Source organism: Platichthys flesus, chromosome 7 (genome assembly GCF_949316205.1).
Source record: "Platichthys flesus chromosome 7, fPlaFle2.1, whole genome shotgun sequence".
NCBI classification, from domain to species: Eukaryota; Metazoa; Chordata; class Actinopteri; order Pleuronectiformes; family Pleuronectidae; genus Platichthys; species Platichthys flesus.
Genome location: NC_084951.1, coordinates 24,186,948 through 24,210,802, shown reverse-complemented (window position 1 = coordinate 24,210,802; position 23,855 = coordinate 24,186,948). Strand labels below are relative to the sequence as shown.

Genomic DNA, 23,855 nt, shown 5'->3' with positions numbered 1-23,855 from the left:
TACAACTTGACAAATAATGCATTTAACATTCACAGATTCTATCTCTTTAATATCTGATGAGTTGACACTTTTCTTTGTCACACATGAAAGTAAACTGATTTCTTTTTTTGACTTTTGATCGAATAAAACTAATCATTCATATCACAAACCTTAGGCTAATAGGCGGATTGTAATATCAACCGTTAATGAATCCAGACCGAATCAGCAGATAAATTGATAAAGATAATAAGTTAGTTGCAAAGTTTCCTAACGTAGTCCCATAAGCTTAATGTTTAGACCATTTAAAAGTCCAAAACTTCAAAATGTTAAGTTTACTCTCACATGTGACAAAGAAAATTAAATTGGTCAAACTGTAAAGATGACAAACTCCAATTGACAAATCACTTTATCGCTCCAGCCCTTGATAATTAAAACACAATCAGCTGAGGGTTTACACATCTCCGGCTAACGATAGAATCAACTGTTACGATTAATGGAGACCAATTCTGCAGATTAAATCGACAGTGAGAATAATCTTTACTGGCAAAGTAACAATGTCACAATGGATGTCATGTTTTATTTTGACGGTTTACAGACACATTTAAATCCTCAGCTGACTTTTCTTTGTCTTCTTCGTGGGGCCTCGTCTCTCAGGAGAAACATCTACAGATTCTGGCTCTTTGCACATGTGACGGTGACTTGAATATCTTTAAGTTTATAGAATAAAACATATCAATCAAAAAACGTTGGGCTAACTGGTTAACAATTGTATAAACTGCCAAGATTGATTGACTCAAATCAGCACATAATTAACTAATGAAATAATAATAGTCAGGTACAAAGTTCCCTGGCATTGTCCCATAAACATAATGTTTTATTCTAGCAAGAGTCCAAAACTTAAAAAATGTCAGTTTCCTCTCACACGTGACAAAGAAAAGCGTCAATTAGTCAAAAATGTAAAGAGCAAGAACCTGAAAAACGACAGAAACTCTTCAGCGATTATCAACGTAGCTCCAGATCAATTTGTTCCCTTAATCTAGAAATCAAGTAATAGAAGAATGGCTCCAGATCTATAGATACCACACAAAGACATGAGGATTTAAACATCTGTGAACCTTCAAAATAAAACACACCTTTAAATCAAACAGGATACCGATGACATCGACTGTTTCTGATTAATCGAGTCACGAATCGAATCAGCAGATTTAATTGACAATGGAAACTAATCGTCGGTCGCAAAGAACCGACACCACAACAGACGTGTTAACTCTCGTTCTTCTTCTCCTCGGTGAGTTTGACCTTTAAAAAGAAAGAAAGTAAACTTCCTGCCCCTCGTGTCGCGGGGGAACTTTCCCTCCGAGCGGCCGCGGAGACTCGAAGCAGCAGCGGGGACAGTTTCCAGGGGGAGTCGCCATGATTCCGTCCGACGCTGAACAAACACGCTGGTTCATCTCGACTCACCTGGACTCTCTGGAGCTTCGTGCCCGGGCTGAGCGGCTCTGAGGCGGGGAGAGAAGCGGCGCTCACTGGGTGGGGTGGAGGGAGGGAGGGGGGGAGTAAACTGCGGAGGTCTGAGAATTAAAGTCAGAGCTGCTTCTCTCGCACTCCTCCTCCCTTTCTCACCACGCTCTCCGTTTCCGATCCCTCCCTTTCCTCCCCCATCGCCACCTCCAAGATCGTCTATTGACGAGAGGTGTCACTGCTGAGCTGTGAGCTGTGACACTGTCTGTCTACACGGACGGATTCACTTGATAGAAGGGCCCCTGGGAAAATGATGTACAAGTCCCCCCCCCCCACACACACACACACACCTACTGTGAAGATGACAGCTCCCCGAAAGCAGAGCCAAAATATGTCAGTCGCCCCCTGGTGGCTGGCTGCAGTTTACTTCAATCAGGTCATTTAGGTTTGAATGTCTTTTCCTTGCATCTGTTTTAATTTCCCACCCTCATAAACCTCCACCTCCTCCATATTAGCAGATTGGACCTGGAAAAAAAACCTAAGTAAAAGTAGATGAATTTCTTCCAAATATCGTTTCCGTTATTTTAGGTAGTTTTGAACGCACTGATGTATTTTCAAGTGTAATTATTAATTGTTACTTGATGGAATAAAAGATGCTGAGGCCGACTTGTGATTGGTCGACCACAGGTATCAGCGGGACCTCGATATCACATCTAAATTTCCAAATTGATCATAGCCAAATGATTCAACTATGTATTTTTTTGTAATCTGGTTCAAATAAACCTTGAACCCTTTCAAATAAAGGACACTTGTATCAGGAAGTCCCATCTCTAACAATTTCCGGTCAAGTTCAAGGAATCAACACCATTTTGACAAAGTTCTAATCAAAAGGTTATTTTATTCAGTTTTGAGAACATATTAATTCACATATATCTTAGCTTAAAATGTGCATAAAATAATTAAATAAACTGGATAATTGATGGATTCCCAATGGGAGTGAGTAGAAAGAATCAAACCTCTAAGTCAAACTGAAACAGAAAATTTGAACAATGTAAAACTAATAGTACATTTATCTTTGGAATATAAGACAAACTACCTGTACCTGTCAGCACAGGATATAATGCAATGGGTGCGTATACAATAAATCTCTTTAGGGTAATTACAGTAAAACCAAATGTATTCACAACTGATTTCAATAAAAGATAAATAAAAAAACTAAAAGCAAGTTCTGCACAGAACATCAGTCGTTTTGCTCGTTGGCGTTTCAGTGCAGCTGACTCCACATTTTTCCTCTTGTGCAGCTGTTGACTTTGAGCTCCTTTGTGCTTTCCTATTCAGGCAAACACAGATTTATGAAAAAAAACTCAGAAAAACATAGAATATGAGAGACTGTTCGAGGGAAAAACACACAAACCTCATATCAAAATGTGGAAACTCTAAACCTCTGTGCTTTTGGGATCATGGGACGTCTGAGTGTCTGCAGCCGCGTCCTGGATACAACGCACACATGGAAAACAGGAGAGTCATTACACAAAACAATGGTAAGTTCACAAAAGCCTGCAGCACCAGGCAGCTGTGTGCTAATCAAGTGACAGACCTTGTGAGGAGAGCCCAGGTCCTTGGTGTCCGAGTTGAGTCCAGAAACTTCTCGGTTCTCCAGTCCATTTGATTTCAGAGTGCTGAGGATCACCGGGCTGTCTTCTCTCTCTTCAATGTGCAGCGGGCCGGTGTCAGCCGCCGACAGCTGCAGCTCCAGGCTCTCAGAATCACAGGAGTTGTTCAGTTCTGAGCTGCTGTCACTCGCCGGAGCTTCCTCACCATCTCCTTTAACATCAGATTCTGCAGGAGGCTCCAGCTCAGACTTGACTTCTCTCTCTCCCTTCTCCTTCTCCTCTGGATTGCTGTCTTCTCCGGACTTCTGGTCCTTTGCAGGAGAAGTCTGGCTCTCACTGAGGCTTGATTCCAGGTCCAGGTCCTCGGATTCAGCGTCAGGGTTTTCCAGAGATGGTAGTTGTGGGTTGACAGTGAGGGTGCTGCTCTCTCTGGACAGGGTGCTTCCCTCTCTGGACAGGGTGCTGCCCTCTCTGGACAGGGTGCTGCCCTCTCTGGTCAAAGTGCTGCGGCGAGGTTTGTCTGGGGACCTGAGACCAAACTTTTGCCCAGGTTTCGGAGTGTAGCTCTTGTGAAACTCAGAGAAGCTGGCTTTCCAGGCCTTTGGGGAGATCAGGGTTCGTCTTCTCAAGGATCCGTAACTGCAACATTCAGCCGTATAATATCAGAATAAAGGATGTTCTAAAACTGAAAGTTAAGGATTCTAAAGAAATCAGGTCATTGTCAGTGAGGAACATAGAAAAAGAAAATACAGGAAATGTCATAGCTTTGACCGTTTGACCTCAAAACATCTGGATCAGTGACATAAAATCGGAGAAAAGTCATCAGGGGATAATTTACAGTGTTTCGTGATTTTTTAAGTACATTTGAGTAAATAGATTTTCCTTTGATTACTTCTGAACTCAAAAGGTTCAACTTACCGCTGTATCCCCTTCACGGCGAACACTTTCTCTGGATGCTGAGCCTGCAGATCCTTTATCACATTCTGCAGATCAATATTGAGCTGAAAGAGGAGACACTTAAAGTCAAGCACTGGCTTCACATCAATAAATAACATGCACACACTGAGTGTAGCTGCTCCACCAGCCAGCTCCACGCACCGTGCTCATTTCCTTATAGAAGATGTCTCGTAAATTTGACACGGCAGAGAAGACAGCCACGTAGCATCCGACGCGGCTGAAGGAGAAAAAACATTGACAGATTATAAGAATAATACTTATGGATCCACACAAATCACATATTAACAAAAGAGCACCCTCTCAGACCTGTCGTAGAGCACAGGCATCTCTTCCTTTAGCTCATTGTTGAAGCTCTCATAGACACTTTTGGCATAAATCATCTCCTCCTCTGCCTGCAGGACGTAAAGTTGAATCTCATATTGTTTGTTTTTCAACAGGTTCAGGTAGAATTACACTGTTAAAAAAAAAATATCACATATTCTCCTTCTGCCTGACCTTGTTTATCTTGACGTCATCCCTCTTCTTTGCAGCCTGCAGCGCCTCCAGGTGGTGACGGGAAGAGTCGTAGTCGACCAGTTTTCTTCCCCTCTTTGCAACTTTCTCCTGCAGGGTTGAGAAACACAGATGATCCAGACGTATTGTGTGTGTGTGTGTGCGTGTGTGTGTCTTTGTGCACGTCCTCTGTGTGAAAAACCACAGAGGTTTTTGTGTGGCTGCGATCAGCACTTCAGTCTGTCTGTGTGTTTAATCATGTTTGCTTTGCTCGCTCAGTTCCTCTTGCCTTACCTTGACATCTGGGAACTGGCCCGAGTAGGACTCCATGGTGCGCACAGCCTGGTCCAGCAGCTTCACCTCGTAGTCGTTCCACAGGAGATCCTCGCCCTTATTAAAAGACGTATCGTAAATATCACATTAAACATGTGTGAAGCGAGAGGCTGGATGGAAGGTTCTGATCCCGTGTACATGTATGAATCCTTTTTGTTCTTGATGAGCACACGGGGAGAGTCTGTATTATCTGACCTCTACGATGGAGCCCAGGTCCTCCTCTCCGGCCCAGTCGTTTTCATAGGCATCAAACAGCGACTGGGAAAGACGCCTCGATGCTTCACGCATGTCTGTGAGAAGCAGAGGAGTTTAAATAAGAGCCGGAGGAGACACAAATCTAAAGGTCTGCAAGTGAAACAGCAGGTTTCACCTCTGACTGCGTTGATGTAGCTCCTCAGGTCTTTGTGTATCCGGTTCCCATCAGCCTACAAATAGACAAGAGGATTGAGTGCCTGTCTTCAGATAGTTTACTTTTACAGTGTTGACTAAAGGAGGATAAATCATTCCAGTGTTTACAGACAAACGTGTTGAGGCAGCACTGGTTCCAACCTGTAAATCTTATTTTATTAAGCAGGAGGGATGATTACCTGCTGGTCACTAAACAACTGGTGATAATGTTCAAACTGTTCATCTCTGGTCTCCTCAGCTTTTCCAAGCTTTTGCAGAACCTGCAGAAAAGAAACCACGGGTCACAGCTGGGTTAAGAGTTAAAAATGATCTTTCTCTTGTTCCTCTCACAGACTGCGTTACCTTCTCTTTGCCTCTGCTCAGGCGTCTCTGGACTTTCTTTGCAAAGTCCCCAGAGTTTCCTTTGGGACTCGTGCTGTCGGCCATGTTTTGTCTTGACTGTCTTTATTCCTGATGATGAAGGGAACCAGAGAACTCAGGAAACATTTCAACTTGGACCCGTGACACCGGAATTTACAGATCGAGCACAGAAATTCCCTGAGAGACATTTCAAAGTTTGAATGTTTGATTATCTTAACAAAATGAAGGTGAAATATTACTCACATCACTATAAATATAACCACTTATATTTTGTATATACCATGCTGTATCATGATATTACTTTCAATATCAATCAAATTATATTTCATAGTATGGAATTATGACAATATACTGTATGTATTATATCATATATACCCTTTGGGAAATATTATCTCCCTTATGGATTTTTTGTTTAGCTCTTTATTGTTTTGTTCCCAGGTGTTTTGTAAAGCAGTTTATAACCTTGATTAGAGCTATAGAAATAAAGTTTATATTTTCTTTACTATTAAATATATCACTACAAACTTCATTAGATGGTGTTACTACTGAAGTCCCCTCACACATTATTTTCCATAGCATTCAGAATCATTTAGTGGAGTAAAAACAACTAAATGTTTCCAAAGTGATGGAATCTCATTGTGTACAATCACAGAACTGACTTTCCCACAAATTTAGATAAAATCCACAATAATTCTGTTTTGATTTACATGCAAAATCTAAATAAATTAATCTTAAATATACATTCACTTCCTATTAGTGTACATGATAGACAGTAATGATCATATACATATGATAGAAATTCTTAAATATGTTTTTAAACGTCTGACTGTACAGTTTTTAAACAAGGATTTTATATTTACTTCCACTTAGTTAAATATCAATATTTACTCAGCCAATGTTTGGGAAAGTAAAGCAGTAGCAAATGTTATTACTGATTATTAATGATTATACTGAGGTAGAGTGCTTCAGGAAATGTATTTGTACTCATGGAGACCCTCCCTGCTCCTCTCTCTCTTCAGACCACCAGGCCTAATCCCTCTGATAACTACAACTCCCAGAGTTCCCTGCGGTGACGCCCCGCCCAGCATCAGCAATGGCAGCTGTGAACTTTACCCTGACCCTTGTCTTTATGTGTCTGGGAGTTGGAGGAGTGGTTTGATGACAGCGCGGCAGTTCCCTGTGCTGCTGGCCGAGCTGCAGGAGCTGATCATGGGGAGCACGCTGGTGAAGTGTGGCCTGACGGACCTGGGCATCCAGTGGACCGGCTGGGCTCTGGCTGCAGCTTTCAAAACCGAGAAGTTCTATGACCTGGCAGGTAAAACCCGACGAGCTTCTCCCCTCTGTTCATTCTGATGTACGGCCATGTGCTGACTGTGCAGCTGGGACTGGGATTTAACTGGAAACCAACGGTTTAAACTGGACTTTGAAAGAACCAGAGCCCCCCCCCCAGGGGAGGGGAGCCTGATCCAGATGTGAGGGGCTGAAGCAGATGTTTTAAAGGGGGAAAGTTTCCAACGCACTCGGGTTGTTGAATTATCATCGTTACAAAAGCAGAGTTATCTAAAGAGGGTTTGTTGTGAAACAGCCTCAGAGCTCCGCCTTCAGATTAACGACAGCAGGGCCGTGCAAAGCAGTCCTGGGAACCACAGAGGGGGCCCATTCTAGAACTGAGGACACCAGTCATAATGAAATTCTCACTTGCGCGTTTGGGGAGAACAATTTCAAACTCTGTATTAACCAGAGTTAACAGTCTAATTTTGGTAGTTGCATGTTCTTATTTGATTCTTCTAGGAGCTTTAACCGTTTATTTAATTATCTTTAATGTCATTTTTCAGCTTTTTATTTGAATTACTTTCATATTACTTTTCCCTCCATTTCTTGCATATTTAAATGACGAATCAATTATTAGAGCAGATACTTATCAGATTAATTAATATTGAAAACCTAATGATGAGGTGCAGCCCCCTTGTGCCCTCACTGTTTAACCTTTTGAAGCTTGTGAGTTTTAATCAGGTCACAGACGCACACGGCGACTCAGACGAGGAACCAATGAGGAAGGAAAAGATTTTTCAAAGTATGGACAAGGTGCCACTTGAGTCAAACGCAGTAATTCATCAAATCATTCCAACAGCGTAGCTTACCTGTCGACACCAATGACTGAATTCTTTCTAATTTCCCAAATGAATCACCCTGACACTCGTCCTCCTCTGGCGCTCCACTCCTCCGCTCTGTGCTCCTGGTTTTTTCTTACCCTTGAACTTTGGAACCAATTGTCTGCAGTATCCTGGGTAAAAGATTTATCGAACACGCCTTGCTCTGTGACAAGAGGAACTGTCTGCCATGCCCATGTCCTAACAGGCCGGAGGCGTCTTTTTCTTTTTTTGTTGCTGTTGCAGGCTCTGGGACATTTATACTCCTTGCCCACCTGAGTCGTATCTGGGGCGGAGCCACTCACGTCCGTCAGAATGTGCAGACCGGGCTGGTGACGGCGTGGGGACTCAGGTAGGTGTTATCCACCCCAGTGTTAATTCCAGTGACACCCTGCCCACCTCAATAAAACTGCAATGGAGGCAATGCCGAGATTGTATCCTCCTGCAGTAAAACTCACTGAGCTTTGTGTGCGAGTTCAGTCGCTGAGGGTCCTTGGCAAGGTCAGAGGAGGGGCCGATGAATGAGAAGGTCTAAAGTCAGGTTAATGAATAATGGCTCGGTTAATGTGAATGGATGTTAACCGTGTTTCTCCTGCAGACTGGGGACATTCCTCTTCATGCGGATCTTGAAGGACGGCCACGATCGCAGATTCAACAATGTCAGAGACAGCCCAGGGACCTTCTTTGTATACTGGACTGTTCAAGGTACCTGGAAGTGGTGTAACAAAAAAATCCTCCCTTTCATTTCCATTGTCCTTGACCATCCCCGCAGCCGCCTGAAGGACAGCGTGCCTCGGATAAATCACTGTCCACTTTCTCTTTCTAAATGCATTTATTCCAGGTGGAAGCTGGTGGTCACAGTACGGGTTCATCCATTCTACTGTAGTTTCATTTTAAAAACACATAAACTCTGCTGCAGAGCAAATTAAACAGAATCGTGTGGATGTAGCCAGAATTAAATGAATGGCGTTATTCAAAGTATTGAGTCAAGCCTGCTCCTGGTAGATGATTGATTTGTTCCTGTTTCAGCCCTGTGGGTGTTTATGACCCTGCTGCCCACCCTCATGCTAAACAGCGAGAAGCGAGACCAGCCTCTGGGAACACGCGACTACATCGGCTGGTCGATCTGGGGCCTGGGCTTCGCTGCGGAGGCTATAGCCGACCAGCAGAAGTGGCTTTTCAAGCGGGACCCGGATAATGCAGTAAGTTTAAAGACCTCATGATGTGCAGCTGTAAAAGTCTCATTCACTGACTCGTGTGCTGCCTCCAGGGGAAGTTCATCCAGAGCGGTCTGTGGGCCTACAGCAGACACCCTAACTACTTTGGAGAGATCCTGCAGTGGTCGGGTCTGTGGCTCTCGGCCTCGTCTGTTATGCAGGGGCCGCAGTACCTGAGCGTGGTGTCGCCTCTCTTCGTCTGGTTCCTGCTACGTCACGTCAGCGGTATCCCCATTCTGGAGAAGCAAGCCCTGAGGAAGTGGGGATCCGACCCAGTGTTCCTAAACTACGTCCAGAAAACTCCTCTCCTCTGGCCCTGGCCTAAGTTTTGATGTAGATGTCAACAGCTGCCTCACACACAAACACTTAAACACACTCTACTTCTTAAAGTGTCCCAACTAAACTAAGAGTATTTTTGAATTGAGTTTTGTTGTAAAGTATTTGTCACTTTATAGTTATTCTGTCAAATAAATGAGTCATTCCATGATTAACTTCTGTGGTGTCACTTTTGTCGGGGGTTTATATCCCTAAATTTACAAGTTGAGCATCTTTAAAAGGAAAGTGTAGTTGTTTGTGAAAGTTGTTATAATCACACTTTACGAGTCGAGGTGTAAATGGGTCTCAGAAAGTGGTTTCAAAGGGGGGTGAAGGCTTCTGTTAGTATCAAAGACATCAGCAAGTAATAAGTACCATGCAATACTTAAGTGTAAGAAATAATAAAATATATAGGAAAGTATGAATTTAATAAACTAGCATATAAAGTGTAAAGACAGGAAGAAATCTATGCATATGTTCAGTGAATGCATTGAACTGTTATATTATATTGCACAGTTAGAGATAAAGTGCAGTCCGTAATAACTGGTGAAAGTATCAGGAGCAGAGCTGATGGTTTCGTCTCACCGCTGCAGGAGGGAACATCCGTCAGATCTGGGACGCGTCCTTTTCACCTAGTGAATGCAAATGCCTCCTGGGCCAGACACTTTGTGAAGGACCATCTACTCAGCTGACATCTCTGACCCACTGCTTTGTATTTTTAGACTTCTCAGTGACCATACACTAGTTTCTTTGTGCTCACTGCCACGATATCAGAACTGACCAGCACATTTCTTTTTTTAAACAAGTTAAATCTCTTACATCTGAACCGACTGGGATAAAACATTGTTTGGTCTGTGTAAAGTCAGATGAAGTACAGGCAGAGCTTTAATGTCATTTGTGATCACATCTCTCAGGACGTGTGTTTATACGAGGTCTGATCAGGCCTTGGATGTGAGGAGAAACTTTTAAAAGAATCTAAAGATCTAGTTTCCTTTGGCAACTTACCTCTAGATCTACAACTGTGCCAATTGAAGTATTTATATCAAAAACATGCTGTGTTGAGGTCTGAGAGTAGAGCCTCACTCTCCAGAACCTTGATGTTTGTATGAAGCATGTGAATCTCCTGCCAACTCAGCAGTAAGACTCAAAAAGGTTCAGAAACAACACAGACTCCAACAGAAAGACAAGTAGACATTTGTGTAAATGTTATAAATGTATTTTTATAAGCGAACATGAATTCTAAAGAGTCTATTTGAGTACAAAATCTGTGCTGGTAGTTAATCAAATAATGCCACAGTTACTTAACTGGCTAATCTTACAAAGTAATGGCCTTGTTGCTCTGAATAGTTCACAAGAAATCTCCCATGGTACAAACGTTACACAGAGCTTGAAATATCAGAGGAGCTAAAGGACCTGACAGAGTTTACGGCGCGAGACATAAACAAGTGAACAATAATCCTGATGTTCACCAGCAGTGCAAAATACACTGTAAAACTGAATAACAGCAACTTCTTTTTCTTTCTCCCCGAGTTGGAAACGACGAGCAAGATATTCCCACTCAGCTCTTTTAGTGCTTGTACTTAAATTCTGAATATTTACAGTACAAATTACTGGGGGGGAGGGGGTGAAGACAACCAAAAACTTGATAGAAACAAATAAAATACAAACATCAAAATGACAAACCTAGAATGAAATGCCTACAAATGAGCTCTTCAACCTCTGAGTGACACATGGGCCGAAGAGCTCAAGAGAAATGATTTAGGTTTGAGAAGCACGTCACAAAACAAAACTGCAGGTACAGTACACATCGTCATCTGTGAGCACACCTCTTAAAAAGAGCAAACATATATATTACATGCGTAAAGATTGGACATGAGAAAGTCACGTTAAACGTTTTTGCAAAAGCATTGTCTAAAGTCAAAAGTGTGCATAGATCGGAAAAGCTGCTATTTTGTAAAAAAAACACGTAAAATCCTGAAAATACTCTTAACATTATGAACCTTTAAAAATGATTATAAGTATAAAGAGGAAGACTAACATGGAGGCAATGGGAGCTGTTAATAAAGCAGTACCTGGCTACGAGTTATTCAATATTGCTGTGTGAATAAAAAGTTTTATGCAGCCGCTCTATTTGAGGAGCGGCGATGCGAAGAATTTTCCTTGGCGGCCGATTCCAACCGCCGATTTGCTCTTGCTCCCAAATCTGCAATGAGGAGAGAACATTTCAACATTTAATGATTGATTATATTTACATGGACAGAGATATTCCAACCTTTTAATGAACCCGTACAGTAGAATAATATATTTATGTCTACATGTGAGAGGGCATAGTTTGAATAGAACTCCTCGTATCGACCTGAAACGGCTCAATTTACGATGCTACTATAAACCACAGCTCCCCTTATCTTTCCATCTTGTTTACACTGGTGGAAATCATCCACATCATAACTGTCGTATGCTGTGAAAAACTCAAAAGGACTATATACTGTGAGTGAGACGTATAAATGACGACACGTCAGAATACCCCACGTCTTAATTAACTTATTGCTCAGTAGTACATGGCAGTCATTCTTAAGTCAGTTAATCATTAGATCATTGATTGTAGAAACAGTGTTGAAGCCGAGCAGGGGGGAGACTCTGCTGGTGTGTTTACCTGGGAGTCAGAGAGGACTTCATGCGCTGAGACAAGGAGCTGGTGGACGGGGTTTTGTTGAGCTGGTGCTCCGGCGTGGTCAGAGGTCCCAGCATGCTCACTGCAAACAGCAAATACACCAGGTTGAGAGGACAGCTCTCCAAATAACAGCGGCCACACTCGCAACAACGCTGAGGGACAACACACAAAAAGGTTTACCTCTCTCGGGGGTGTAGCAGTTTGCATTCTCGATGATCAGGTGGTCCAAGTTCGGATGCTCGTTTCCCACGTTCACAAAGGGGGCCCAGTATTCCACTGGCAGAGTCAGCAGCCGCTCCACGACCTGAACGGGAAGGGATCGGTGTTATTTCAGCGTGTTGCCTCATCCTCTTTCAAAAGTGCATCACTGGTGAGGAAGACGCCTCGAGCAAGACGAAGAGGAATTACACATAAAAGAAAAACTGTGTTATAATTATAAAGATTACAGATTTTTGGTGGTCACAAAATTTGGGAGTTCAGTCTCAATCTTAATGTTTCCACTACTTATTCTGATCTCGACCCTTTTTTTTTAATATTAAAACCTCAAATCTATTTTTTAGGCCCGTTTGCCTCGTTATTAACTTATGGGGTAAAAGATAATTAAATATAATTTCTTAGATTATCAGGTTTACGATCAGTCTCTTTTAGTTTGAATTAATTCCTGTGCTTGGGCACAGATCGACTCCACGAGCACAAGCTACTCAGGAAACGGTCATTGAATGCAATCAAGTGTTATGCTTGAGATCTAATCTCATATCAGCCGCTCTGTTTACATTAGTTTGTTCAAATAAAGAGAAAACGTCGCTGGGAAAAGATTGGCTGGATTTTACTGCGGTGAAACAGACCAGAGAAATAAATCAGGAACCCAGCAGCTCACCCTCATTTCAATACAGTCATTATGGGCTACACAGGGCAAAGCAATGATAATGATGCCAGCCATGGTAACTAGCCGCTGGCCACTATGAGGTCCAGCTAAGTGTGCTGAGCTTCAGGCTGCAAGTTCAAAAAACACTTTTTCTTTTCTTCGAATGAAGAGTCCCGAGTGAATTCTCCGACATGAACAGGAAACCCGAGGAGCCCAGCCGGCAGCTGGTTTGTTCTTTTAATTGTCGTCTCTTTTGTACAGTGCGACTTTATTCATTTGTGCTTGTGGTTGTGTGTCTGGAGCCGTCTTGATGGGCTTTGCAACAACATAATGAGAACATGAACAAACAGGGTCGGGGAGACCAACCAAGCATTTGTTTGGGTCTGGGAAACTGCTGCTAGAGCTGAAGGCAGCGACTATCCTATTTATAACCTTTACGATTTTCTAAACACTATTTTGTACGAGTAACACCTGAAGAAACATTATACACTGTACACGAGACATGACATGTTGTTGTGACCTACCCTGGGCTGGCGCTTAGTGTCCTGCAGGATTGTCATTGGATCTGGGTTGGCAACAGCATGACCCACGATAGTTGGTCCAAAAACTCGAGCCAGGTTACTGACGTCCATCTTAGTGTCCAAACTGTCTGCGACTCTGAAAGGTTTTATTAAAATGTCTATTAAATGAAATCAAATGGCCACAACGACTTAAGGTTAATACAGATTCATTCATTTCTAGGAAAAGTACAAAGTTTCTCACTCCATTTAGATACAAGTGAGCTGTTAATAAAACTCAGATCACATTTTTGCCCAAAGCAATTAAACAAATCTACTTAGAGGGTTTCAGCTACATTAAAGTGCGTTGACAGGGAGACTAGAGCATCAAATGAATCAGTAAATCCAACCCTGCTACAAATTCAAAGCAGGCTGAACATTTTCTAACCGGCTGCACTGAGACATTCGTAGATTTGTTCCCGGTTTTATTGCGTTATTCAGAGGAGAGTAGCTGCCAACCTCTGAAGGTGAAGGGCTAAGAAAGCCAGCGTGTCTCTGTTGGGCTTTGGCAGGTCGCTAATGGTTTGGTACATCAGAGCGATGCTGTTGTCGTCATCTGAAACCTCTGAGGAAGAAAAGAGGGAAGTGTTTTGTCAGCAGAGGACAATAAACTAAAGAACTTGTTTTGTCATTCGTTCTGAACAAGATGGGAACACTTATGAAACCTGAATTGAAAGGGTCTGCGGGTACAGTTCTGTTGTCCATTCACGAGTTACACAAAGCTGCAGTTATTTATAAACAGCTTTTACTTCGTGTACCAGTGCTTTTGCCCGAGGACCAGCATCGTTTCTAAAACACACACACGCGTACCGGCTGCCTCCATGAAGGTGCGGTTCAAGCGGAAGGTGAGGAGAGGCTCCTTCAGGTTCCTCAGGAAGTCCTTGAGGAGGCAGGTGACGGCGTGGATGTCGTCCACCTTGCTCAGCACGGGAACGGTCCTGCTGCGGAGGAACTTCTCCTTCAGCTCCTTCACTGTGCGATCGGCCCCGGACAGACGATACAGTCCCGCCTGAGGGGGAAGAAATACGATTATGTACTTTTCATTTTCTTGACTGAACTTAACCCTGAACTAATGAAGATGCAAAACTCAGGATAAATCTGCTGGTTATTCTTAAATCTGAGAGAAATGCTGACAAAAACACCAGTGATAGTTTTCCACATTCCAAGGTAATTCTCTCCTATCACCACTCAAGAAGCTACGGATATTGAGCTTATTATTAATTATTATAATTATGATTCTTAACCAAAAACTCAAAGTCCCCAGAACCTCTGATGCGTTATTCATCTGGTGGTTTTATTCTATCAGGGCACCGAAATAACACTGATTAGCAAAAGAGCTTTGAAGCATCACATTTTTCTGAGACCAAATCGTTTCCACACTCTATTAAGTGACTTGTCAGTGGAGCTTAAGCCCATTTACCACAACACTAAATGGTGCAAACAACAACATTTGTAAGGCAACATGTGCAGTGTTGCCCATTCACAGGGTGAAAGTGAGAAATCAGTGGGCGGGGGGGAATCATAAAACACCAGAAAGACGAGCCGAGCCGACCGAGGAGGCTTTCTAAAGCCCAATTACAAATTTTATCTCCCTGGAACAGATTGTTAAAGCTCAGTCACAGCTCTGTCTCGGTTTATGGGGGACACGTTAAAAAATAACGACTGGGATGAGAAGCCTGGTCGTCCCTCTGACCTCTGGGTCTCCCCGGGACATGAAAACACCACTAACCTCATGCAGGCCTCTTTGCTCGATCTCACTGATGCAGTGGACCACGAGAGGAGGGATCCTGGGTGATGTGCTGGGGACGTAGTCTGCGAGCACGCCCTGGGAACGGAGCAGAAACGGGGTCAAGTGTTGGAACTTTCACATGTGTGTGCACATCAAGAGAGAAGTAGATCATATTGGGGAAAACAAAAGTTCTCACACACCTCCCCGATCTTGACCGGGGTGCCAGCCATGGTGGGGATGCATGGCAGAGGGCAACGCTGGCGACACTCGGGGTGAGAGACGACCCGGCAGTCGCGGCACTTCAGTGAGATCTTGCCGAACTTGATCCTCTTTCCACACGGCACGCAGGACTCAGGCTTAATGACCTGAGACAGGAGGTGGGAGGAGCTGGTAAAAATTGTCGCTTTTTTTAAAGCGCTGCGTTAACAGAGCTGAACACATTGGGACCAGCAGCAGTTAGAAATCGTTAAATACTGCTGCCAAAGCTGCTCTGTACAGACAACAACAGAAATACTTTGGCAAACAAACTATCCTTTAAAATTCTGCAAACAGATGATTGACCAACCCATTAAATCCGGTGCCAGGTTGGATCAAACTTATTGGCAGAACCATCATTAAACCCTAAAAGTCAGATTCATTCACTCTGCAGTTTCCTCACACACTTTGCACTCTTACAGTTTTGGAGACAAACTCATGGAGACGGACACCTCCGGTGCTCTGAGGAGTGCTGGGCGCTTGTCTCTGCTCCACCTCGGGGACGCTCGGCTGTTTGAAGACATCCTCAGACGGGACAGCTTCAGAGGCCCACTCCATGGCAGCTGAACAGGAAGAGATGGCAAAACAATACCTGGGAGTTACATTCCAACACCAGTCTGCAGTTGAGTTGAATCATTGCTGCTGTTTATTCAGACATATATAAAAAAAATAATGAGGTTTATTTAGAGATAATACACAAATAGGCACAGTTTGCACAATTTGACTTAAACTGTTCTTTTCAAAATAGCGCCAAAATATATCATGTTGACTTTACTTCAAAATAAAAGCATTGTTTTCAATGAATTAAATCTAAAATCAACAATAGAATGTGGGGCAAGAATTTCACAACAGAACGTTACTGCCAAAAGGTACAACATGAAAGGCCCTCAATTGACTTTTAATATCATCTGATATAGAGTTGGATTAATGAGAATAAATCAGCTAATTTTAGCAAACTAACATTAGTTTGGTTATGTATATATTAATAAGGGACCAAGGAAACATTTTTCATCATAATAATAATATCTTACCAGTCCTTCCCCTGCTGCGAGTCCAGTAAGGAAGAGTTTCAATGGTAGAAATGGCCTCAACAGGTCCTCCATCAGCAGGGACAGTCACTGTGGTCATTGTAACCAGAGTCTCATTTCCCTGTCACAAATAAAACAAATAATAAATATGTTAACTTTAAAAATAACCACATAAAATATGTTATACATTAAAGCCACATGTGCTTCTCAAGAGCATCCAATTAGCTTTAAGTTTGGAGCATTTGCCAAATTTGAACTCCATAGTCTTTAAGTGCTTGTTTAATCTGTAATATCATAAAAAATGAATGCTGTCCAGACTGGAGCAGGGAGCCTACCCTCTCTGAAGTTCTGCCTGTTGATCGACTCCGTTTGGAGGCAAGTGGAGGACCATCCACCCGGTTTCTGGAAGAGCGCTGAAATAAAAAGGAGCGGACATGACCTCTTTAAACTCAAACCTGCAGCGAACAGGAAGTTGTGCGTTCAAAACCCTGAAACCTAACTTACCCTTTTTTCTCGTTTCTTGAGGCGTACCGTCCTCACGTTGGACGAGTCCCAGTCCTGTCACAAATCAAGCACATCCGAATCAGACTCCAGAATCACAGGAGTTTATTTCACCGTCCATCATTTTACTTTAAGTCTAAACGATGCTGAAAAGAAAGGTACTTACAAGAGAATCATCCGTTTTGTCATAACTGATATCTGACAAGATGGAGGCGGACTCGTCTATCGTTTTCAGTCTGTAAGATGAAACAGAAATGTGTTCAGTATTGATTCACACACAAAAATGTATTGCAAATTGTTTTACACACAACTACATCCTCTTATGCTACTTGAAAAGAAATGCAGCTGAAAGACGAGAGTGATCTGAAAGTGTGACCGACCACATTCATGTGATAGACGGATGGAAATTCATAGAAGGAAGTAACATTCCCACTTTGAAGTAGGTTTGTGAATACAACCTTGTCTTGCCTCGGCCTCTTAAGTGTCAGATGGTCTCACACGCAAATGAACCCCCCCACAGGCTAAACCACAGGGAATACTGGACCCTATATGTTTCTAAACTTGCCGAAACACCACTGATTCTAACACAGACTCGCTTCATGACCAGAAACAGGAAGTGAATGCTGTGGGACCTAATACTCTAGCGTTGGCTCCATACAGAATCAGAAAGTATTTATTGCCAAGTAGGTGTACATCTACAAGGAATTTGCACTTGAGCCACATCCTTCTGAATGGGTCAGAGTGAAACCACTATACATTCCCAGTTCTCTTTTAAAAGCAGCTGAAGAAAGTGTCCTTCCATCCCAGAGCAACTAGGTCTCCAATAAGTGGATCATTCTCAGGCTAACCTATCCCAGGATGCATTGTGCTTTGGTGATAAAATGAAGGTAACAATGCTGATGCTCACACTTTAAATGCAAGCATCAGGCGTTGAGTCACACAACAAAAAACATGTTAAAAAACACAGGGGACTTTAAACATTCTCATTGTGTCCAAATGCAGCTATGTGGCTAAGCTCAGCCGTTGGGTATTGGTGAGTTCTTACCTTCGGCTGGTATTCAGAGAGGTGGACGCCTGAGAGTTCGGGTTCAGGAAGGCCAGAGCCGAGCGCTGCTCTGCACTCAGCTGGATGCTGTTGCTTGATCCTTCGCTGGTCAGCAGGTCGCGAATCAACAGAATTTGACGGTCCTGTATTATAAACATACAAGCAGTGCCCACACATATATGTAAGAAACTACACAGACCAGGCAGATGAACACATCAGTAAACAGCTGTTCCACTTTGACTCAACATACCAGCTTCTCGCAGTCGGCCTCAGCCTTTTGTCTGCGCCGGATCTCCACATCCACTTGGTTGCGGGCGTGTTTCAGTTTGACCTCCAGGGATCCCCTCTCCGTCTCGGTTTTGGTGAGAATCTCTTTGCAGGACCCCAGATCCTGCTCCGCCCTCTGCCATTTGCGACGGCAGTCATCAAAGTTTTGTGCCATCTGAATGAAGTCTGGGTTGGGGGGGGAGATAGAGAGAGATGCACAATGTAAAGTGTCTGATCTGTCGCAGTTGTGTCAAATGATCGACTTTAAAAAGATAAAACCAACAACCACAGGCTACTTACTGGGTTCAATGTTGTCATTGAGGAGGTCCACTTGCGTCCTCAGGTTATCGTATAAGCTTTGCAGGCTCATCACAGCAGTCTCCATGATGTCTAAAAAGTCAGGACCCTTGAAACAGACACATTAGAAGATAAATACCTTGAAAAACAAAGCCCTGGGCCAGTTTAGAGGGTTCATATCTAAGGCATCAGAAACCAGGAGTTATAAAGACACATATTCAGCAGCCGAAGGATCATGGAGTCATGTGCAGCAGATGGTTTGACCCCTGCAGAGCCCTGACGTCTCTGGGATTACACAAAGAGACACAGGACACGGAAAATCTAAATCCGTAGACCTGAGACAGATTTAAAGATTTAACTGAAAACACAACAGCATTAAAACATTTCAGCTGTGAATCCTGACCGGCATTGAGTTCCTCATTATAAAACACACACAAAAAAAAAGGCATTTAATCGAAACCCTACAAAATAACAAATATCAACAATAACTGAGAAAGGATTATGACCATTAGAAGAACAATGAATGTAAAGTAACACAGATCTTAATGGGAGCAGAGACCACGATCTAAGTTGTCCAACATGTTAGAATCAACATCTGGAGACAAGTTCTTACACGTATGGATTTGATTAATTCTTTTTACTGACCTTAAATTTAATTAAATTGAGAGATTATTAAAAAATAAGTAGTATTGGAGCACAGTGAAGGTGTGTGTGTGTGTGTGTGTGTGTGTGTGTGTGTGTGTGTGCGCGCGTGTGGTTGTTTTTCAAACTGAAGACTTCCCCTTAATTAAATGTTAAGAAAATTATCGTCAAGTTCAATGGCGAATAAAAAAGCTCCATTAAACCACAATATTTACATATCGTTGATTCTTCACATGCGTTTGATTCAGTTTCGTCACTTTCTGCCCTGAAGCTCCAGTTTAACACGTTCACTCAAAGAACCACAGACACACAATGCGGCGGTTGTTAGCTGCTGCTGCCGCTGACCCGGGTCCCCGTTAGCCCGCGTTAACAAACAATATTCGGCCTTAATGTCCCCACCTTACCCGCTGTGGAGCGACGCAGGACCGCAGGAACCGTGTCGGTTGTGTCGGTGAAGATGTTTCCACCTTTTTCTGTTTCCTTTTTTTTAAGACACACACTAGAGTCTCTTTCGTCCTTCCGCCGCCGCCGCTTCCTCCAGCGCGTTTTAATTCAAATGGAGCCGGCAGCCAATCAGCGACGAGGGTTGCGCCCGCGTCAAGGGGAAGAGAGACGACTTCCGATTGGGACGTTTCAGAATAAGGCCCAACCCTTTGTTTTTGTCTGGTCGCGCCTTGAGATCAATAACAGACAGAAACCAGTAAAATAGATCATGGAAAATGTCCGTTTTGTTAATATCTGATGTAATAATGTTCCTGGGACGCGGGTATTCTGTGTGTGTGACATTTAAGAAACAGAAACGTGGAGAATCAAGAGAGGCAACAACAAACTTCCGGTCTGAAACTTTCAAAGTAAAGAAAGTACGCGCGAAATAACGTTTGGTTTTTTTCTTGGAGTGAATTAAGGTTAAAAACATTTAAATATCATAAAGGAATTTGAAAAATAACTCTGCACCAAACCTCTTAATGGAAGTTATCTCTTTACTTTAAATCCTCATTTTTATGGTTTATGTCGAATCCATTAAAGCTAAATGGTCTGAGAGGAAACTCAATATCAGTTTACACAGAAGAGCAATAAAAAGAAATGAAAAATCAGAGTGCCATCATGATTACATTATACTTAGTATATATTACTTGAAATGTGCATATGAGGTGTCATCTGGTCACTTTCAATATTTCATTTGATTTGGATTATTCGTCCATGATATTTAATTAGGCCCTATTGATGTTGAGACATAATATAATCCTTAAATTCAAATATCGTATTTACACATAGGCACCATCTGCACAATATAATTGTTATTCCTTGCAACGAAACGCTGGAGCTTCATGAAGTGAGAGCCCTGACATATTGATTATCTTAACTCAAGCAATTGGCTGGAGACATTCCTGAACCTTTCAAGTATGGAAGGAACTGCACCAGCATCCCTGATAAATCCAGATAGGCGTGGATTGGACTTACAACACTTTTCAATATTAAATATTTCAGTCCTGGCCCCATCTTATCTATGGATGTTTAAAGAATAACGATCACTAGTGGTCCCTCTGGTCACATGACGTGTCAAATAGAAACACAGTTATAAAATCATTCAACACTGAAACAGCCCCTTTCTTTCTTTGTATTTGTCTCTGTGTCTATTATAGAAAAAAATCTGTCATAACATTTCAATATAATAACCACAACAACAACATCATCATTTTCAGCGTTTGCTGAAATGCTGAAACAGCTGAAGTCTGCCAAGTGACGATCATCTATACATCCAACAGCATGTCACGATTCATTTCTCTGCCAATCGATAGCCTATAAACAGATTGGAGAGAGGGAGAGATGGGGGGAGAGAGAGAGAGAGGGGGGGAGGGAGAGAGAGAGAGAGAGAGAGAGAGAGAGAGAGAGAGAGAGAGAGAGGGGAACTTGCAGCGGAAGCTCCGCAGGATTCCAGTGCAGCTGCTCGGCGGGTTCTCAGGCGACAGAGGCGCACGCGCTGCGGATTACAATGATTGCCACAACTCAGCAAAACATGTCCACGGAGCTGGTACGTGCACGAGTTTTAATGTTTAATTGTTGCCGTGACTTTACTTTGCATCACATTCGGAGCAGGTGTGAGTGCAGCGTGCAGGATGTGTGTGGATGTGTGTATGTGTGTGTGTTGTGCACCAGGGGGATTCCTCATGTGTGCACCCACTACACGGTGAATATCGATTCCATCCATTTCGCCCATTCACACTTTCCCTGCTTGTCAATATCCATGTTGTGCACCGGACCCCCCTGACACCGAGCACTGCGGTACCGGCAGTCCGCCTCCTCTCACTCCTCTAGGTCCCATCCACACTTTGAACATCACATCTGCACCAGGAACAGTTGGAATTTTCTTCCTATAATATCCAGATGTGTCCCATGCAGAAACTCCCCCCCCCCCCTCCAGTGTGGACCTGCACTATATGTGACAGGCTGCACGCATGACAGTGTATGATTGATTATCCCTCTGCTTGTGTTGGTGTATTGGCAATGAACAGAGACTATACCATCTGTATGATGTTCCCAGCCGATAAACTATGCATACAGTCACATATATAACCCTTAATTATTCAAGCTCCTGTTCAAGTGTCTTGAGCATCTTTATTTCACTATTTTTTGTTAATTTAAGACATTGAATGAAGGCTAATTACAGTTGAGTAGGTGGATTTTGTATTCATGGCTGAAGGTGTGTAGATTTCTGATCTAATAATCAGTTATTTATTATATTTCTTCTCCACACATTGCAGATGGACACGCACCACTAATATCCATGCAGGACTAATTGCAGGGTTCCCCTCCATGGATACAACTTTCTCGTCCACCATCACACAGACATGTTATTCTGGATCTTCTGTTTATCCACAGGGCAACAAGACCATTAAAAAAAAAGTCTTAATTAACAGATCTCATCAAACTGTCGCCCTCCCTGGAAATCACTGCAGCAGCCCTGGTGGCAAAACTGTTCCAGAGTTTACGTGGAGCGGTTATTAGTGAAATTGTGTCTAACTGCTGTGTGACGTGAGCACGGTGATGTCTGAAGTTAAGTGACACCTCCGGATGCTAACGTGATGAAACCTGTGGGAAACTTTGTCTGAAATTGTCCCCCGCAGCGTCAGTGTCTCCTTGAGAAGGCCCCCCCACCCCCCACCCCCCCACACACACATGGCTGCAGGGGCATATACACACAATCCATCAGCTGCATGTGAGCAACATTTCACGTCACCGTCTCCAATCAATAACAAGCGTTCCACAGGAAAACAATTAATAATGAGGCAAATCACATCTGCACCCTTTCCCTCAGGTTTTCACCTCACTCTGCCGGTGAGTGGACACAGAAAGATCCTCCAGGAATAATGTGTTTGTGCGTCATTGTTTTATGAAATAGTCTATATGTCTATGTCTAACTACGAAAGCAATAACACAATTTCATGCCACAAAACCATAGAGCTTTGATTCTGCCTCAGTTGGTCCCCAGGGTGAGGGAAGAAGTCAAAAGTGGATGAATCTGTTCTATCGTTCTGGTTTTACTCTTCATTCCCAGCACAGTGGTTTCATGTTGTGTCCATAGTGCAAACAGTGAGCGCATTGTTGTTCAAACTATGTATTTATTTAAGCACATTATAGGCATGTCATGTGCTGATTCAGTATTTCTGTGAAGTCCCAGGGCGATAAGTCGAGCCTCCTCTTGTATCTCACTGGAATAGCACGTCATCCCCCCCCCACACACACACATGTCTTCTACAGATGCTGCTTGTTCGTAGAGACAGCAGCTCGGTCACTGTGAGTGGCTGGAGGTGCCGAGGGAGGAGAGGTCTCACACACGACCCTTTTGTACAGTAATTTACTTCCGCGTGATGGGGAGCGTGAAAAGAACGAGACAGCGTAGGGCGGCCTGGCATCATCAGAGGTTAAAGCTGCTCGTCTTTCATTTCACTGCATTGTCTGGCGAAAGCCTCGAGGGCCCCCCAAAAAAAACAACCTCCCATATGGTGTAACTACTGCTTTTTGAGATAAGAGTGTATGAGAGCACGTAAAGTCCTCTGGATGTGGAATAAAAGATATGAATCGATACCGAGCTGTAGTATCTCATTACTACAGATGCTTGGTATCCATTTATTCCAACCATGCTTAAGTTACGGCCTGCTCTAATGATGACCTTCATATTTAAGGAGGCAGTGAGAGATATTGACAAGGTGATACGTACGTGGACTACTTGCTAATCTACCGCGTTCCCTCGTGAGCAATTTCAGTGAATCATTAAAAATCACAAGCAGACATGTTGTATTGATGCCTGCATGTGTCAGCCAGCAGATCTCCCCTTGTTTTTATGGCGGTGGTTAGTTCACTGATGTCTGTGCCAATGTTATGTGTGTAATAAACATATTTTCGTCATGTTAAGGAGGAGGAGGGGGAGGGGTGGGGGGGATGGTAGTATGCCTGGTTCCCTCAATCCTCTATTTGTGATTTATTGTTGGATTCTCTGCATCTCAGAGACACAGAAGATGGAGTTAAGGAGGTCTCCCGAGCCCAATTTATGAATTCTTAGCGCCGCCTGGTTTCCACACAACCCAGCAGGGGTGCGTGCTGTGCGGATTGAGTAATTGTGTTAGGCATGGCCTGCTTTTATAGCGTTCAAACTCAATCAATAGAGACGGAATTGTTTGTTTGTTGTGCGTGCAGCGCTCTGAGAAAAAAAAC

At 43.1% G+C, this 23,855-nt stretch overlaps 3 protein-coding genes across 4 annotated transcripts; 1 reads left to right on the top strand and 2 right to left on the bottom strand.

Moving 5' to 3' along the window:
• Positions 1-2,357: 2,357 nt before the first annotated feature.
• bin2a (bridging integrator 2a) lies at positions 2,358-7,963 on the bottom strand. Of its 2 annotated transcripts, XM_062392490.1 has the most exons (13): positions 7,745-7,962; positions 5,586-5,693; positions 5,423-5,503; positions 5,206-5,260; positions 5,031-5,125; positions 4,797-4,892; positions 4,506-4,613; positions 4,317-4,402; positions 4,152-4,227; positions 3,972-4,054; positions 3,038-3,692; positions 2,855-2,930; positions 2,358-2,770 (listed from the first exon to the last, which is right to left on the bottom strand). In XM_062392490.1, the coding sequence occupies exons 2-12, from the start codon at positions 5,667-5,669 to the stop codon at positions 2,877-2,879; spliced, it is 1,473 nt and encodes a 490-aa protein (XP_062248474.1). In that variant the 5' UTR covers positions 5,670-5,693; positions 7,745-7,962; the 3' UTR covers positions 2,358-2,770; positions 2,855-2,876. The 2 variants fall into 2 exon arrangements, with proteins under 2 accessions (XP_062248474.1, XP_062248475.1); XM_062392491.1 differs by having other exon boundaries at positions 2,358-2,930; positions 7,745-7,963.
• Positions 6,689-9,457, top strand: si:ch211-210c8.6 (uncharacterized). Its single transcript, XM_062392492.1, has 5 exons — positions 6,689-6,918; positions 8,000-8,105; positions 8,352-8,458; positions 8,783-8,955; positions 9,024-9,457. The coding sequence occupies exons 1-5, from the start codon at positions 6,762-6,764 to the stop codon at positions 9,300-9,302; spliced, it is 822 nt and encodes a 273-aa protein (XP_062248476.1). The 5' UTR covers positions 6,689-6,761; the 3' UTR covers positions 9,303-9,457.
• Positions 9,458-11,241: 1,784 nt separating this feature from the next.
• racgap1 (Rac GTPase activating protein 1) lies at positions 11,242-19,668 on the bottom strand. The gene is made up of 17 exons (XM_062390951.1): positions 19,547-19,668; positions 18,504-18,609; positions 18,187-18,389; positions 17,937-18,079; positions 17,058-17,127; positions 16,895-16,948; positions 16,726-16,803; positions 16,394-16,511; positions 15,783-15,925; positions 15,308-15,472; positions 15,108-15,203; positions 14,189-14,387; positions 13,838-13,943; positions 13,346-13,478; positions 12,137-12,260; positions 11,939-12,038; positions 11,242-11,488 (listed from the first exon to the last, which is right to left on the bottom strand). Exons 2-17 carry the CDS (start codon positions 18,586-18,588, stop codon positions 11,413-11,415), a joined length of 1,893 nt encoding a protein of 630 aa, XP_062246935.1. The 5' UTR covers positions 18,589-18,609; positions 19,547-19,668; the 3' UTR covers positions 11,242-11,412.
• Positions 19,669-23,855: the final 4,187 nt, after the last annotated feature.

What these genes read in the sequence shown, in the direction of transcription:
- bin2a (XM_062392491.1), bottom strand. Translation starts at nt 5,669, where the DNA reads ATGGCCGACAGCACGAGTCCCAAAGGAAACTCTGGGGACTTTGCAAAG. An exon ending in ACCTGGGCTCCATCGTAGAG is followed by an intron (nt 4,893 to 5,030) that starts GTCAGATAATAC and finishes TCTTTTAATAAG; the next exon opens with GGCGAGGATCTCCTGTGGAA. An exon ending in GCCGTGAAGGGGATACAGCG is followed by an intron (nt 3,693 to 3,971) that starts GTAAGTTGAACC and finishes TGAATGTTGCAG; the next exon opens with TTACGGATCCTTGAGAAGAC.
- si:ch211-210c8.6 (XM_062392492.1), top strand. Translation starts at nt 6,762, where the DNA reads ATGACAGCGCGGCAGTTCCCTGTGCTGCTGGCCGAGCTGCAGGAGCTG. An exon ending in GTGACGGCGTGGGGACTCAG is followed by an intron (nt 8,106 to 8,351) that starts GTAGGTGTTATC and finishes TTTCTCCTGCAG; the next exon opens with ACTGGGGACATTCCTCTTCA. An exon ending in TGTATACTGGACTGTTCAAG is followed by an intron (nt 8,459 to 8,782) that starts GTACCTGGAAGT and finishes TTCCTGTTTCAG; the next exon opens with CCCTGTGGGTGTTTATGACC.
- racgap1 (XM_062390951.1), bottom strand. Translation starts at nt 18,588, where the DNA reads ATGGAGACTGCTGTGATGAGCCTGCAAAGCTTATACGATAACCTGAGG. An exon ending in AGGCCGACTGCGAGAAGCTG is followed by an intron (nt 18,080 to 18,186) that starts GTATGTTGAGTC and finishes TTTATAATACAG; the next exon opens with GACCGTCAAATTCTGTTGAT. An exon ending in ATGAGTTTGTCTCCAAAACT is followed by an intron (nt 15,473 to 15,782) that starts GTAAGAGTGCAA and finishes CTCCTGTCTCAG; the next exon opens with GTCATTAAGCCTGAGTCCTG.